At 35.6% G+C, this 16,571-nt stretch overlaps 3 protein-coding genes across 4 annotated transcripts; all 3 read left to right on the top strand.

Annotated features, from left to right (window-relative positions):
• The first annotated feature begins 304 nt into the window (after window positions 1–304).
• LOC145076244 (uncharacterized) lies at window positions 305–2,595 on the top strand. Its single transcript, XM_079022191.1, has 5 exons — window positions 305–481; window positions 566–1,603; window positions 1,776–2,242; window positions 2,386–2,524; window positions 2,575–2,595. The coding sequence occupies exons 1-5, from the start codon at window positions 305–307 to the stop codon at window positions 2,593–2,595; spliced, it is 1,842 nt and encodes a 613-aa protein (XP_078878317.1).
• Window positions 2,596–4,967: 2,372 nt separating this feature from the next.
• On the top strand, window positions 4,968–7,499 carry LOC145076667 (NADH:ubiquinone oxidoreductase, 17.2kDa subunit). 2 transcript variants are annotated; one of them, XM_079022476.1, is made up of 8 exons: window positions 4,968–5,330; window positions 5,634–5,696; window positions 5,811–5,863; window positions 5,989–6,040; window positions 6,170–6,235; window positions 6,369–6,428; window positions 6,823–6,901; window positions 7,188–7,499. In XM_079022476.1, coding segments are annotated over exons 1-8 (438 nt in total). In that variant the 5' UTR covers window positions 4,968–5,329; the 3' UTR covers window positions 7,252–7,499. The 2 variants fall into 2 exon arrangements, with proteins under 2 accessions (XP_078878602.1, XP_078878601.1); XM_079022475.1 differs by having other exon boundaries at window positions 4,970–5,326.
• Window positions 7,500–10,652: 3,153 nt separating this feature from the next.
• LOC145073248 (aconitate hydratase, cytoplasmic) lies at window positions 10,653–16,302 on the top strand. Its single transcript, XM_079019802.1, has 19 exons — window positions 10,653–11,008; window positions 11,667–11,771; window positions 11,951–12,111; window positions 12,196–12,288; window positions 12,383–12,568; window positions 12,692–12,853; window positions 12,939–13,083; window positions 13,163–13,305; window positions 13,376–13,432; window positions 13,523–13,602; window positions 13,694–13,769; window positions 13,861–14,046; window positions 14,124–14,191; window positions 14,270–14,388; window positions 14,625–14,746; window positions 14,821–14,919; window positions 15,017–15,496; window positions 15,614–15,955; window positions 16,047–16,302. Exons 1-19 carry the CDS (start codon window positions 10,735–10,737, stop codon window positions 16,113–16,115), a joined length of 2,967 nt encoding a protein of 988 aa, XP_078875928.1. The 5' UTR covers window positions 10,653–10,734; the 3' UTR covers window positions 16,116–16,302.
• Window positions 16,303–16,571: the final 269 nt, after the last annotated feature.

Genomic DNA, 16,571 nt, shown 5'->3' on the forward strand with positions numbered 1-16,571 from the left:
TTGAGCATAGTAGACTCATAATTTTGTAGTTGGATAATGACTTAGGAGGGTAATAACGTTTCTCATTTGTTCATTTTAGGTCCTTAACGTTTTTTTGTGTATATTACACCATTAAGGTTCTAATAACCGTTTATATATAGTCATTTAACCGGCTTCTTCCTGTTAAACCATTACGTGGATGATTAGTTGACATTATTAAGGCGTTGCGTGTGTATTTATCTCCATAAATTAGGGCATGACAAATCCCCCATCTCTATCTCTTCACTCTCACTGTTCTTTCTTCGAGCAACCCCGATCAGATTAGATGGCTAAAGATGATGCATTGGTCGTTGAAGTCCAGTACAACGGGCACTTCTTCCTGAGGCCATTTACGTATTTTGATCCAGATAAAAAGGAGATAAGGTACGCCGATTTCAGGGACAAACGGTATTCTGAATTCATTGCTCACCTAGAGCTGATTACTAGAAGGATGTGCAAAGATGTATACTATTGTCCAGACGGCCAAACATTGTGTCAATGATTTGCCACATTGCAAAACGATTGTGATTATCATGAATTTCTTGAGTATCTTCATGCCAAAAAGAAAGTAACTGTGTATGTGGACCATATGCATGAACCCCTGTTTGACTGGATTGAAATGGAAGAGCCTGAAGTCGAAGATGATACCAACTCAAACGAAGATGAAGTTGATGTAATAGATAAAGAGGTTTGGGAACACGAGATGGATGATGAGGAGTTTTCTATGAAAAGGGCAAGAGCAAGTATTCAAGGTATGCAGAAGAAAGACATGTTTTTGAACAAACTTTGCCCAAATGATGAAGAGGAAGAAGATCCTACTGCTGAGCAACTACCTCCTGTATACCCTGTGCACAATTCTGAGCAAGAATGGGATCAAATGGATCCTGTGTTAGGTATGAAATTCACCAATCCTAGTGAACTCAAACATTGTCTTACCAACTATGCTGTTAAGCATGGTTATGATTGGTGGTATGAAAAGAATGATAAAAACAGACTTTTAGTGAAGTGTTGCAAAGGTAAAGAACCTACATGTCCTTTTAGGTTATGGGCTTCTTGGATGCAAGAGGAAAGGACTTTTCAGATCAAGTCACTTAAATCAACTCATAACTGTGGTAGAGTTTTTAAAATAGGCTTAGTGACTTACAAGTGGGTAGGGAAACAATTTTTCAATGTACTTATAGAAAACCCCAAGCTTAGTTTGAGGAAGATGAAAGCTCAAATCTCAAACACATACAACATCATAGTTAGCATTGGACAATGTAGAAATGCAAAAAAGTTTGCTTTGTCTGAGATTGAAGGCGCTCTGAAAGAGCATTATAGTAGGTTGTGGGACTATGGCATTGAAATCAAAAGAGCTAATCCAAGATCAACTGTAAGCATGGAAGTGGACAATATGCCTGATGGAAGTACAATGTTCAAACGGTTCTATGTATGCTTCAGAGGTGTAAGAGATGGTTGGGTAGAGGGGTGTAGAAGAGTCATTGGGATTGATGGATGCTTTCTCAAAGGAATTTGCAAGGGTGAGCTCTTAGCTGCAGTGGGTAGGGATTCCAATAATCACATGTTCCCTATAGCTTGGGCTGTTGTAACTGTTGAGAACAAAGAAACATGGAAATGGTTTCTTGATCTACTGATGGATGATATTGAAAGAGGCAATGGAAATGGACTTACTATTCTCTCTGATTGACACAAGGTACTACTCATGTTTACTCTTAACTTTATAGTTTAATAATTATTTAACTTTGTAAATTGGGCAGGGTTTAATTGAAGCTATCAAGGAAAGGGTTCCTCATGCTGAGCACAGATTATGTGCTAGGCACATACTAGCCAACTTCAACACAAGGTTCAAAGATGAGCATTTTATCAAGCCTTTTTGGAAGGCTGTGAAGGCTACCACAAAACAGAAACATGAAGCTGCTATGAAAGAGATCAAGGAATTAGATAGTAGGGCATTTGATTATCTCATGGAGAGGGACCCTAAATGTTATTGTAGGGCTTTTCAAGTAGAAGGGGTATTATGTGATGCTATTGAAAATGGAATTTCAGAGAGTTTTAATGCTGAAATAGTTGAGGCTAGACATAAACTAATAATAGCAATGTTGGAGGATATCAGGGTTTATGTGATGCAGAGGTTATACTATCAGAGGACTAAGGGAGAGTCTTGGGATTTAACTATATGCCCATCCATTAGGAAGAAAATAGCAAATTTGAAGGACAAACAGAGGTAAGAATGTTTGTATTTACTTGTTATTTAGCATAAATATACATTTGTTCATGTGGTCTTACTTGTTTAATGTTTATGTACAAATGCTGGGTAGTGTACCCTTGTGGATATCAACAATTTGATGTGGTATTATGTAATGATAGGTATGCAGTTGACCTGATCAGAAGGACTTGTGGATGTAGGAGATGGCAGTTGACTGGCATACCTTGTGTACATGAAGTGGCTGCAATTTCATCCATGAACTTGAACTCAGAGGATTATGTAGCTAGTTGTTACAGTAAGGCAACTTATCTTAACTGCTATAAATATATTATTCATCCTTTGAATGATAGCTCTTTGTGGACACAAAGTGACTACACAAAGCCTTTACCCCCAAAGAGTAGAAGGCTACCTGGAAGGCCATCTACTAAGAGGAGAAAAAGTGCAGCAGAAAGGGAGATATCAAGCACACACATAATATCAAGAGTAAAGCGGGTGCAAAAGTGTTCAATCTGCTATGTTAGTGGGCATAACAAAAAAGGGTGCCCAAAAAAAAAAATCCAACCACAGGTGATCCAGATCCAACATCTTCAACTCCAGCTCCAATTCCAACTCCAAGATCAACTCCAATTGCAACTTCAATTCCAACTCCAGCTCCAACTTCAACTTCAACTCCAATTCCAACTTCAACCCCAATTCCAACTTCAACTCCAATTCCAACTCCAATTCTAACTTCAATTCCAACTCCAATTCCAACTCCAACTCGAACTTCAACTCTAATTCAAACTCCAAGATCCACCCCAATTCCAACTCCAATTCGAACTTCAACTCTAATTCAAACTCCAAGATCCATCCCAATTCCAACTCCAGCTCCAATTCCAACTTCTGCAAATCCACATCCAACTCCAAGATCCACTCCTGCAACTCCACAACAAAGGCAAAGATCTACTTCTGTAAGACCATTTCGTAGAGCAGTTCAAGTGAGGAAGAGGAAAGCTTCTGAAAGAATCACCAAGCAGTGCCTGAGGAGAAAAGTGGTGACCAAGGATGGTAGTGGTTGTAGCTCAGGGAAACCTATAGATCTAGGTTGATTGCAGGTTTTATATTGTAATGTTTTGTTTTATTATGTATGCATGTGGGGTGTTAGGTAGGCATGTGAGGGTGGAATCTTTTGATATTAAATGTGATGTTGTACTAGACTAAGGGACAAAACACTCCAGCTTTTGATGCTCTTTTGATGGTGAATGGGAACACCTTTTAAAGAGTGTTTGTTTGTTACAATATTACCCTTTAATATATTTTCTGTTTAAATCTATTAACCGCATCTGTTTAAATCTTTTAACTGCATCTTGGTTGTTGAATTTGGTTGTATCTTTTACTTTGCAGATGTTGACAATTTGATTGTATATTTTTTCTGTTGAATCATCTTGGTTCATTACATTATGTTCAATTTGGTTGTTCATTATAATTATTGTTGACAATACTACCCTTCATTATAATTATTGGTTGATTATATAATTAACCGCTTCATTATAATTATTGTTGACAATATTACCCTTTAATATAGTTAACTGCTTCATTATAATTGTTGTTGACAATATTACCCTTTAATATAGTTAATTGCTTCATTATAATTATTGTTGACAATATTACCCTTTACTATAGTTAACTGCTTCATTATAATTGTTGTTGACAATACTACCCTTTAATATAATTAACTGCTTCATTATAATTGTTGTTGACAATATTACCCTTCAATGTTGAATCATACACTTTAAAGTGGTGTTTGTATTACAATGATAGATTTCATTACCAAAAGCTTCATTTGCATTCATACATATGATTTCATTACATTATGGGTACCTTTACAATCAAAATAACAAAATTATGGGTACCCTTTATATTCAAAAGATGTCTACTGCATCATAACCCCATTCAAAATAACTTAACAAAGAACAAGACAAACAACACAATCAATGCTACTTTATGGTGATGCATTTTCTTCTTCATTTCATTCAACTCATATCTAAGACCAAAAATCTCCTCTGTGACCGGATCTTCAGCAACCCATTCCCAAAATCCACATTTTCTCCCTGCTCTCTATAAAAAATGAAAAAAAAACAAAGCTTTAGGATAAATGTCATAACTTACACGCTTATAATAGAGATTTAAAGAGAAAAGCTTCAATCTTAAAAATTGGACATTACCAACGAATTAGGGCATGTTCTGAATCTTTTCCCTGGATTTTGTGGTGTATTGGAGACTCGAATCCGAGTAGGGAGCCCACAGTAGCACATGATTCAGTTGTTTGAGGTCGAGGTAAAGGAGGCTTGCGACGACATCTTCTTCTCTTCTTCTTCAACTCTTCAAATTAGGGCACAAGAAGCACAAGAAATATGGGACCTTATGCAAATCTGGTAGTTATAGCCATGCCACCGAACACGTAAGATGCCAACTAAGCAAAATAGGAAGAAGCCGGTTAAATGACTATATATAAACGGTTATTAGAACCTTAATGGTGTAATATACACAAAAAAAAAACGTTAAGGACCTAAAATGAACAAATGAGAAACGTTATTACCCTCCTAAGTCATTATCCCTTTTGTAGTAGGCTTATAATTATGCACATTTAAGGCCTTAGGCCCCCCACCATTTGGCAGATGTAGATCCATTTTGTTTGACGCTATCCCATTTTGACATTTTCCTTTAAAAACCCGAAAAGAAGTTGATGGTTGTGGATGACATCCTGACTGAAAAGATTTGGGGGTTGTACGTAGCTTCTCAAACCATAAGGGTCGATTATACAATTTGAGCTAACCTTGTGGTAGTCCGCACTGACGCAACGAAACCCTTGATCGACAAAACCCCTCTTCGATGGTTGTTGATCCTATTTTGATTGATTTACCCTAAATTTATCCACATCTTACATGTTTGATTCTTTTGTTCACAAATAGAAAGGATTAGAAGGTAGTATTGACGATCATCAGCGAGCAATGTCGAGAATTTGGTCGAAGTTAACAGCCATGGTCAGAAATCGGACGTTTATAGGAGCCGATAAAGCCGGAAATCAATACTATGTTCGTACTGAACAGATAGACGGTATCAGTAAGTGCGTCCCCTTTCTTTCTCCCTTGATCACTTTCATTTAGTTCAAATCCGTCATATTTATTTTAGTTTCAATGAAGCATGATCGATTCAAATTGTATTTGCGATCAATTCAAGCTTAGTTTGATAATCACAACATAACCCGTACTTCTGATTCTCTGCGAAAAAACAAGCTTGATTTTTTGCTGATTGTACCTTGTATAGTTGATTCTCACTAACCTTCTTTTCAAAAAAAGAAAAATAGATTATAGATCTTACACATTTTACACAAATACATCTTACAAAAATTATCCTTTTGATGCAACAGTGAAGGAGAAACGATGGGTAGAATTCAAAGCCAAAGGGGATGATGATCCGACTTCAATTCCAGGTAAGTCTATACAACGAACATCAGTTATTTACCATGAGTTATGTCTGATTCTCTGAAATGATCTCATTTTGATTTGTGTTTTCATATTCAAGAGCTGTATGATTTTGTTTGTAGTTGAATGGATATGTTGGCTGAATGGGCAACGAAAGATAGCTCCAACACCAGAGGTGAATTCCAATCTTTGACCCAAACATTTGGGTTGACTATATGGATCTTTTTTATCTGTTTAAAAAAAGTAATGTAAGGATTATATCATTAAAGAAAGAACATAAACTCATTATATTGTTACTAGGAGATGGCTATGCTGGAGGCAAGGCGCCAACGTGTTAAAGAAAATGTTGCATGTAAGTTTCATTAGCTTTCTGTTTATATTTCATTCTTATGCTAATTAGCATCTATTAAATTGATTTTTGAATATGTAAAAAAAATGAAGTTTTTCTGATTATATTAACAATTTCTTGTATGTGATAAAGTGCTGAAGAAGGAAGAGGAAGAAAGGAAAGCTAGGGAAGGCAGTGGTCGTAAAATAACAAGCATGGGTAAGCTACACCTTTTTATATATATATATATATATATATATATATATATATATATATATTATATTTACTTTACTTTAATGGAAAATAAATGGATCAAAACATACTCTAATGCATATCATATACTTTTCTACAGGTAAAGGTGATGGCCCAGACCTCAAAAGTTTCATTCAGCAGCTGCCAGTTGACTCACAAGGTAAACTATTAAACTAAACATCTTAATTCATATTTCTCTATATCATTTATAAGTTCGACATTAAACTATATCTGAATCTGATCCAAGTTTTTGAAAAAAAGTTTTTAAGTTGATAGCCGGAAGTTGTTCACAACTTGGGACAAATATTTTGTTGGATCTATCCAAGTGATTATATTACTTAAAAACAAGGGTTTAATGCAAGTAATAGCAATGCATTTTCTTTTCTCTTTTTATTATAGCATTTTACCTTTTTCTTATAAGGACAATAAAAGTTTGAAAAATCTGCATAATTATAGTAGTGAAAGTTGCTTGTGCATTTGGATTTGACATTGATATAATTGGATGTTGTAACAAACAAATCAATAAAAGTACGTTATGAATGTTTCTCTTGAAGATGATAAATCTTCCACACAAACGAGTACCAAGAAACAAAAGGAGAAGGAAATCCACGATCAAGCAAAACAAGATCGAGAGTACGTCCACCACTCTAGATTCTACACTCTTTATTTATTTTTGGCCCACTCTGTCCTGCCCAAGAGCATTACTGTAAATCAGGTAAACAGTGGCCCACTGACGTAAAAACCCAGAGAGGGCTCTCGCAAGGAGCCCCAATATAAATTGGAATTTAAAAATCAGGTACAAAGTGGCCCGCTTATACTGTCTTCCCTACAAGAAGCCTAATCTGCATTGGAATCAAAACTCTTACACTAGCGACTTGAACCCTTGACAGTATATTGTGTTTGTTAATGTACTTTACAGGTCAGCAGAGCCAACAGGGTCAGGTGCGTCTTTTAGACCAGGCACGTGGCAACCTCCTACATGATTATGGTTACTTGTTTCAAAATTGAGACATTTTATGAGTTATGATGAGATTGATGTGCTAGTCAACTCTTGGATCGTGATCATGTTTTGTAGACATGTAAAATTTTGATTTAACATCATGACCCATGAGTAGTGTGGGGTGGGGCACGTTTCCCAATAACTTGCTAATGGAATATGTATTATTTTATGATTATTTGAGTGTTATTTGTTTTTAACACGTTTAAATGGCACCAAGATGGTGATTATGTAGCTTCTACTTTTATTTTTATTTAAACCGTATCATATTAGAAAATATATGTTCAATAGTTTATAGTTATGTTATTTTATTGAAACATAATGGTTATGATATATATAATTTGTTATTATTTTATGTTTCATATGATTGTTAAGTTTTGGAAACTTGTTTACATTAAAAACGACCAATTAGAATTTCAAATTAAAAGTTTGCATACAATATGTTATATTGAACTAATTTTAACGTTTTTCGTAATATCTTTTGTAATAATGTTATTTAACTTAATGTATAAATTCTTTTCTTGGTAGTTATAATTAATTTATGAAAAATTTAATATCCTCCTATATATCATTCATCCATGTTAAACGGTGACTTGTATCAAATAAATATATTAAAATATTATTATTTTTTATTAAATATGACACATGAAGATTTAAGATGAGTATTAATTTATAAACTTTAATCATTTTTGGTGGTTGGAGTGGATGCTCCCAACATATTTAGCTTTTCTAGTTCCTTTTTAAAAGGATAGGTAAACTGCAAGCAAAACAAACAAAGCATAACAGAGGTCAGAGGTTGTAAAAACTGATACTTTGATAGGTTGAAAAGTAGAGGTGCAAACGAGCCGAGCTGAGCCGAGCCTGAGCCTGGTCAGGCTCGGCTCAGGCTCGTTTAAGTTATATGAGGCTCGAGCTCGAGCTCGACTCGATTCGAGCTTTCTTTTACTGAGCTCGACTCGAGCTCATAAAGAGTTATACAAGCTCGGCTCGGGCTCGGGCTCGACTCGTTTTTATCAGGCGTGCCTAAATAAGCTTAAGCTCGGCTCGAGCTCGTTAAAAAGCTCTTTAGTAATACCCGAAATTCATAATTCCCCTAATATGTTTTTATTTTAATATATATAAATAATAATAAATAATATTATATAAAGGCTCGTTTAGGCTCGCGAGCCTAATCGAGCTTTGTGACATAGGCTTGAGCTCGAGCTCGTTTAATAAACAAGCTTACTATTAAGCTCGAGCTCGTTTAAAATCGGTTTCGAGTCGAGCTTTTAACGATACGACCTCGAGTAGCTCGCGAGTAGCTTGACTCGTTTGCACCCCTATTGAAAAGGATTAGGTAAAACTGATACTCTCATAGCCCAGATGGACAAATTTTCTAAAGACACGTGACGATATTTAGGCTAAATACATTAGGTAATCAATCGATCAAAATAAGTAATCTTTTAAACATGTGAGATGTATTTGGTTTTCTTTGTCAACAAGTTAGAATTTTCTTCTATCGATTTATATTGTCATGTATTATTATTTATTATATTATTATTAATTTATCAATTTTTGCGTTGTTGGTGCCATTCGCGATTTTGAATTCTAAATGTGCCAATAATTTATCTTTAAGCAATATAATATTATAAGCCACCTTTTAGGCAATATTTTGACATAGCATTACTTAGTATCACAAACATATAAATGATAACTTCAGTTTAGGCATGACTAAATTCGTATTAAGGTCTATTCGAGATTCGGAAATTGTATTTCTCTATATAACCTAATAGTTCTATGGTATTGATAAGTAACACGATTGAATGTTACATGATTGGTTAAAAGTAGGTTAGATGATTATTTTCAAAACCTTCACATTGCGGTAGTAACATATGTAACCAGTGATTGATAACAATAGACTGACAGCTGCCATCTCATCATTTTAGTATCAAAGACGTAGTAGTGGTATATATGGTTGAAATTAATTTTTCTTAAATTATATCAAAAAGCCGGATCATTAGAAAATCCGAATCATATTCAATACTAATCCAATGTATATTGAATTCATTATTTTAAGACCAAAACCAAATAAACCCACACACTAATGAATATTATCTTTCCCCATATCCAATTTGGATGAAGTTTTTTTTATTTTTTTTTGGATTAGATTGAATCGAACTTTTGGGCACACACCTCTAGTTCTCCGATAAAATTGAAGGGCGTTGCGGTGCCCCAACATTTGTAATGTCAACTCGTGTATATGAGAACACATTCAACACCTCTATGGCTAGACTAGAATCCTACATAGTGCCTATTTGGCATTTGGCATGACAAACACCACACCTAGCACATGACATGGCAAAATGACAAGAGCTAGCCCTTTCTCTTTCTTCTCCTTGCCGTGACTTTCTTTCTTTTTCTTTTCTATGACAAAATGGCAAGGGTTACACCACACTTATTGCTCGGCAAAGAAATGGCAAAGATGAGGTGGAAGTGACCATATGTTGATACAACATCTAATAATTAATAAAAGTTTAGTGTGTTTCGTAAATTGGTAAAACAATTATATTTTTGTTACATAATTAAGTACTATATTGTAAATTTTTTTAATAAAATAACTTATAGATTAGAATATTACAACGACTTAGATATATTTTGGATAGTCTTTTGACAAATTTGATCGATTTACTTTTGTCAACTATTTGAAGTTTATCAATTTGACGATGACAAACAGACAAAGCGTACATCATTTTTCTTGGGACAAGGAATATCCATTTCCTCATCCGTTTGGTTGTGTCACGTTTTCCAACGCCATATGTTGATAGAATTATTATGGATATCTATTTTGGTATTATTATCTTTTATAGTATTTAACAAAATACAAAAGTTTTAACAAATATATAAAAAATACTTATGTTAATATTTGATCTATTCATATTTAAATGACTTACCAACTGATTGTTTAGCTAAGAAATTTAAACATCGTTCTCATGGTTTAAATTCTGTTATGCCTAAAAGATTGTTTAGATAACAAATTTAGTGTTCCGTATTTATTTTTTTATTTTTAAATATGATAAAAGAATATAGTTTCATAGAATGTAGGCATCCAACAGTAGAAAGAACAAATGGGTAAATTGGAGTGTGCATTGCACACTCGTTCCGTTTCAAGCCGACTCAAGCCAAACCAAGCCGAGCCGAGCCGAGCGGATTTCAAATGAAATTCTTATCAAATACGGACCTTCACACATGGTCAAACTATACTTCAAGCCTCGATTATACCGTTGATCTTTATCCTCGTACAAATCTCACCGTCCATCGTCCCTCACCTACTCATCATCATCCTCCTTACCCTACACCACCCCACACTAGAACTCACGCTCCACTCACAGTCGGCACTAGGCAGCCATGAAAGACTTCAACAACCTCTCTCTCTCTCTCCACTTTTAATTTTTAGGGTTTTTTATTTTTTCTTTTCTTCTGGTATATCGTGATGTATATAGCGATTACCAACTCATCATCTTCATCTGCAATTCTTAGAGCTTCTTCTAAAGTTCGTTTCTCTACTTCTCTTCAACCCAAACCTTGTTTCGTAAAAGCTTCACTTCTTTCTTCGCCGTTCAGATCGGTCAGCACTTCATCGGCGTTCCGTTCTGTATCACGGTGGAGTCACGGTGTTGATTGGAGATCCAGTGTTACTTCTAGGGCTCAGATCGTAGCAGTTGCTCCTGTCGTTCAACAATTCCAACGAAAGATCGCTACCATGGGTATATATCTATGTTTATCTACTGCTGAATATCCATTTCTTATTACTTTTCTGTTTAGGATTTGTCAAATCAAGAGTATACGGGGTTTTGACTTTACGTCACTGGATTTTGATTTCATTTCTTTAATCAGTCAATACTGTATTTTCATTAATTTAATCATTGTCAATCGATGGCCTACAACATACGCAAAGCTAGTTATGCTACTTGGATTGGACCTATATAGCACTTTTCATGTCCTTTCGTTTTGCAGTTATTGATTTTGCTCGTTCAGATAGAACAAGAACTTACGTTTTGATTTTTGAGATCAAACCTGCAATATCTTCAAATTAAATGTTGATTTAGATTTGTCGCAAGTTTGACACCTAGATTTTCTATTTATACTTGCTACTTTGTGGATTCAAAGTGTGTGCATATTTCTTTTGTGAATCCGAGGGGAATATGGACTTTATGATGCTGAATTGCTGATTATAGCTTTATTAGATTTGCTTTCGTTGTTCCTTTCAGAAAAAAGTTATTTGTACTACTAGTTGTCTAGATTCGTTGAGGGTGTTAATAAGATGAAGGGAACAAGCATTTGTTCCATCTTGGTGCTGGAATTTCACTATTTGTTTTGTCTCCTTTTCATTTCTCTTTCACTAACTTTTTCTAAACTATGCAGCTTCTGAAAACCCTTTCAAAGGCATATTCACCAGTCTCCCCAAGCCTGGAGGAGGAGAGTTCGGAAAGTATTACAGTCTTCCTGCACTAAATGATCCCAGGATTGGTAGGGACATGAAGCTTTTCCTAATTGTATAAAGTTTCACTTTTCTCCTTCTGATCCTTTAGAATACAACATAACCTTTCCTTAAGCTCCCTGCTTCTTAATTCTTATTCACATTTGATGATCCTCAATTTGTTACCACACTCATTATTTTTTTCACACGTGTCTTCACATATATGCAGACAAGCTACCATACTCTATCAAAATCCTTTTGGAGTCTGCCATACGCAATTGTGATGACTTTCAAGTTACCAAGAATGATGTTGAAAAGATTATCGACTGGGAAAATACTTCACCAAAACAAGTGGAGATTCCATTTAAACCTGCTCGTGTTCTCTTACAGGTGAATATCCTTACATCTGCAATTATACAAGCATACAACTTTGCACCTTTTTTTCATTTCTAATAATCTATAATATCTTCTCAGGATTTTACTGGAGTTCCAGCTGTAGTTGACCTTGCTTGTATGCGAGATGCTATGAACAGACTCGGTGGTGACTCCAAGAAGATCAACCCATTGGTGAGTAATATTCTAACTATTCACTTCTGATATCGTTTTGAATCATCAATAGTTTTTTGACTTTTTCATTCTTTCAAATCTTGATATTTCCCAGGTACCAGTTGACCTTGTGATTGACCATTCAGTTCAAGTTGATGTTGCAAGAAGTGCAAATGCTGTTCAAGCAAACATGGACCTTGAATTTCAACGCAACAATGAACGATTTGCTTTCCTTAAATGGGGTTCACATGCTTTTGACAACATGCTTGTTGTCCCCCCTGGTTCTGGTATTGTTCACCAGGTAAAAATGATTCACACATTCAAACCACATGGTTCACTATTAGTATTTGAGCACTCCTCTTAAAAGTTGTTGTTTTTTTTTTTTTTTTTTTTTTTTTTTTTTTTTTTTTTTTCATATTTTCAGGTCAATTTGGAGTATCTTGGTAGAGTTGTGTTCAACACTGATGGTGTTCTCTATCCAGATAGTGTTGTTGGAACTGATTCCCACACAACTATGATTGATGGATTGGGAGTAGCTGGTTGGGGAGTAGGTGGAATTGAAGCTGAAGCAACTATGCTTGGACAAGTATACCACTTGATAAATTATCGAACTCATTTAGTATTTTAATTATCATGCAACTTATGTGAGTATATTTATTTGTTGATGACAGCCCATGAGCATGGTTTTACCTGGTGTTGTTGGCTTCAAGTTGTCTGGAAAGTTGCAAAATGGTGTCACAGCTACTGATTTGGTGTTAACTGTGACCCAAATGTTGAGAAAGCATGGTGTTGTTGGCAAATTTGTTGAGTTCTTTGGTAATGTCTCTGTTATTTAATAAGATATTTTAAATCTTTTTGAGGTTTTGACACATTGTTCTCTTGTATCTTTGTGTAGGTGAGGGTATGAGTGAGCTGTCTTTGGCTGATAGAGCAACTATTGCAAATATGTCACCCGAATATGGTGCAACCATGGGCTTTTTCCCTGTAGATCGTGTCACACTTCAATACCTTAAATTGACAGGAAGAAGTGATGAAACTGTAAGTTGTCTTTGAATATTAAAATAGAAAGTTTTCAACTTCAACTAATTCTGTCTTGATTTGGTTTTAGGTGGCTATGATTGAAGCATACTTGCGAGCAAACAATATGTTTGTTGATTATAGTGAGGTTAGGTTATGTTATGTTACATTATTCACCTTCATGTTTCATGTTTTTTTGTTATTTCTTTAAATCTGACATTGTTGCTATATCTCTCAGCCTCAACAAGAGAAAGTTTACTCGGCTCATCTACAATTGGACCTAAATGATGTTGAACCCTGTATATCTGGTCCAAAACGGTATGTTATGTTGCAATTTTGTATTATTATTATTATTTTTCTGAATTTCTGTCAAGTAAATAATGATTTATGACTACTTTCTTGCTAACAGACCACATGACCGTGTACCCATAAAGGACATGAAGGCTGACTGGCATGCATGCCTTGACAACAAAGTTGGATTTAAGGTTAAATTAAGATTGTTTATTTACTTTACATTAATATTATTTTCACACCATAAGATTAGTTAGAGTTTTAAACTTATTTTTCTTTACACAGGGATTTGCAGTACCAAAAGAGGCACAAGAGAAGGTTGTGAGCTTTCCATTTAATGGACAAACTGCTGAGCTGAAGCATGGTAGTGTTGTGATAGCAGCTATTACAAGCTGTACAAACACATCAAACCCTAGTGTCATGCTTGGAGCTGGTCTTGTTGCCAAAAAAGCTTGTGAACTTGGTTTGGAGGTTTGTGTTAAAAATATTCTATATTTTTTATGCTATGTATTATTTTTGTTAAACAAGTCTTTATTATCATGTATTAGGTCAAACCGTGGGTAAAAACCAGCCTTGCCCCTGGTTCCGGGGTTGTCACAAAATACTTGCTCCAGAGGTAAAATTATGATTTTGTCCTTGATTATCTTTTTAATCTCTTTGCCTTCCATTTTTATAACTTTCCTCGTGTATACAGTGGTCTGCAAAAGTACTTGGACCAGCAGGGATTCAGCATAGTGGGCTATGGCTGCACTACATGTATCGGAAACTCAGGAGATCTTCATGAGTCGGTCGCATCAGCAATTACTGACAATGGTATAATTGTAATTTACAAAAACGGTCCCTGTAGTTTCTGCTTTTTTCCTTGTTTAGTCCAAACATGAAACCTTTGTTCAATTTTAGTCCTTATTTCAACGTTCCAGGGACTAAACTTGGAAAAAAAAAGTTCCAAGTTTCAATTTTGGAGTGAAACAAAGTAAAAATCAGAAAGCACAGGGACCATTATTGTAATAAGCTAATTTATTTAACTCTTGAGAACATATTTGTTGCAGATATTGTTGCTGCAGCTGTGCTTTCCGGAAACCGAAACTTTGAAGGGCGTGTTCACCCACTGACAAGAGCCAACTACCTTGCTTCACCTCCTTTAGTCGTGGCGTATGCACTTGCTGGCACGGTATGTGTAAAATTACTTTTCTACCCTCGAAGAAACACAAATTTATATCGTGCTTTGCATGTTGTGTGTTTTAGGTCGACATTGACTTCGAAAACGAACCAATCGGGACAACAAAGGATGGAAAGAATGTCTACTTTAGAGACGTTTGGCCAAGCACCGAAGAAATCGCTCAGGTAGATATATTCATAAATAAATACTATTATAGTTTACAAACCGTTTTAGTTATCCACATGAAGTGAATCTCAAAGGGACAAAATGGTAAATCTGCAGGTGGTTCAATCAAGCGTGTTGCCTGATATGTTCAAAAGTACATACAACGCAATCACACAGGGCAACCCCATGTGGAACAAGTTATCTGTCCCAACATCAAGTCTCTATTCATGGGACCCTAACTCAACCTACATTCACGAACCACCATATTTCAAAGACATGACCATGGACCCACCGGGCCCCCACGGGGTCAAGGACGCTTACTGTTTGCTAAATTTCGGCGACAGCATCACCACCGATCACATCTCGCCAGCTGGCAGCATCCATAAAGACAGCCCTGCTGCAAAGTTCCTCCTTGACCGTGGCGTTGACCGTAGAGACTTCAACTCCTATGGCAGCCGTCGTGGCAATGATGAAATTATGGCCAGGGGTACTTTCGCAAATATTCGCATTGTTAACAAGCTTTTAAATGGTGAAGTGGGACCCAAAACTATCCACATTCCTACTGGAGAGAAGCTTTCCGTGTTTGATGTTGCAATGGTATGTCACATTTTATTTATTTTAGTAAATTTCAAGAATGGTCCATGCGGCTAAAAAAATGTTTTTCTAATAACTAAAAACCGACAAAGTTGTGATGTGAATGTTTATTACATACAGAGGTACAAAGAAGCGGGGCAGGATACTATTGTCTTGGCGGGTGCAGAATATGGAAGTGGGAGTTCAAGGGACTGGGCTGCAAAGGGACCAATGTTACAGGGGGTGAAAGCGGTGATAGCAAAAAGTTTTGAGAGGATTCATAGGAGTAATTTGGTTGGTATGGGGATTATTCCACTGTGCTTCAAGGCAGGTGAGGATGCGGAGACGTTAGGTTTGACTGGTCATGAGCGTTACACCATTGACTTACCCTCAAAAGTTAGCGAGATAAAGCCTGGCCAAGATGTTACTGTTACAACTGATAATGGGAAATCTTTCACGTGTACAGCTCGATTTGATACACAGGTATCATCTCTTTTTTCTGTTTCTATATGATTGTTTGAGTCTTTATTTTATTTAATATTTAATTTAATTATTTGGCTGTTTATCTTTGCAGGTGGAATTGACGTATTTTGATCACGGTGGTATTCTTCAATATGTCATCAGGAATTTGATTAAGGAATAAAGGCTTGCTTTGTTAAACTGAACTTCTGAAATCCTACATCAATAATCTCTCCACATCTTTCCTTTTCTGAATAATGTTGGAACTTCTGTTTGCTTTTGGTTGCTTATTCTTGTGGATAATATAGCGATTTCATCTTATCCTACGATAATGGGTTTTTATTTATTTTATTATTATTATTATTTTTTTATTTCGGGTTTTAGTTGGAGTTAACATGTGTGATTCTGGTATGTCTTGGTTGAGTTGTTGCTTTCCGCCAATCGCTATTTCTATGATATTTGAATCTTTCCTTTGTCTGCAGAAAGAGAAGGTTCTAATTCCTTCTCTATTCTCTGTTGGTAATGATTATGTTGATGATATATCGCTAAAAGCGTACTTTAAACTATTATTTAATTACTGTAAATATATTTGTTGAAATATTTCACCATCAGTTCTATGTGGCGCACCCACTACTTCATT

This window comes from Lactuca serriola, chromosome 9 (genome assembly GCF_051521515.1).
Source record: "Lactuca serriola cultivar US96UC23 chromosome 9, Lser_US96UC23_V15, whole genome shotgun sequence".
In the NCBI taxonomy this organism is placed as follows: Eukaryota; Viridiplantae; Streptophyta; class Magnoliopsida; order Asterales; family Asteraceae; genus Lactuca; species Lactuca serriola.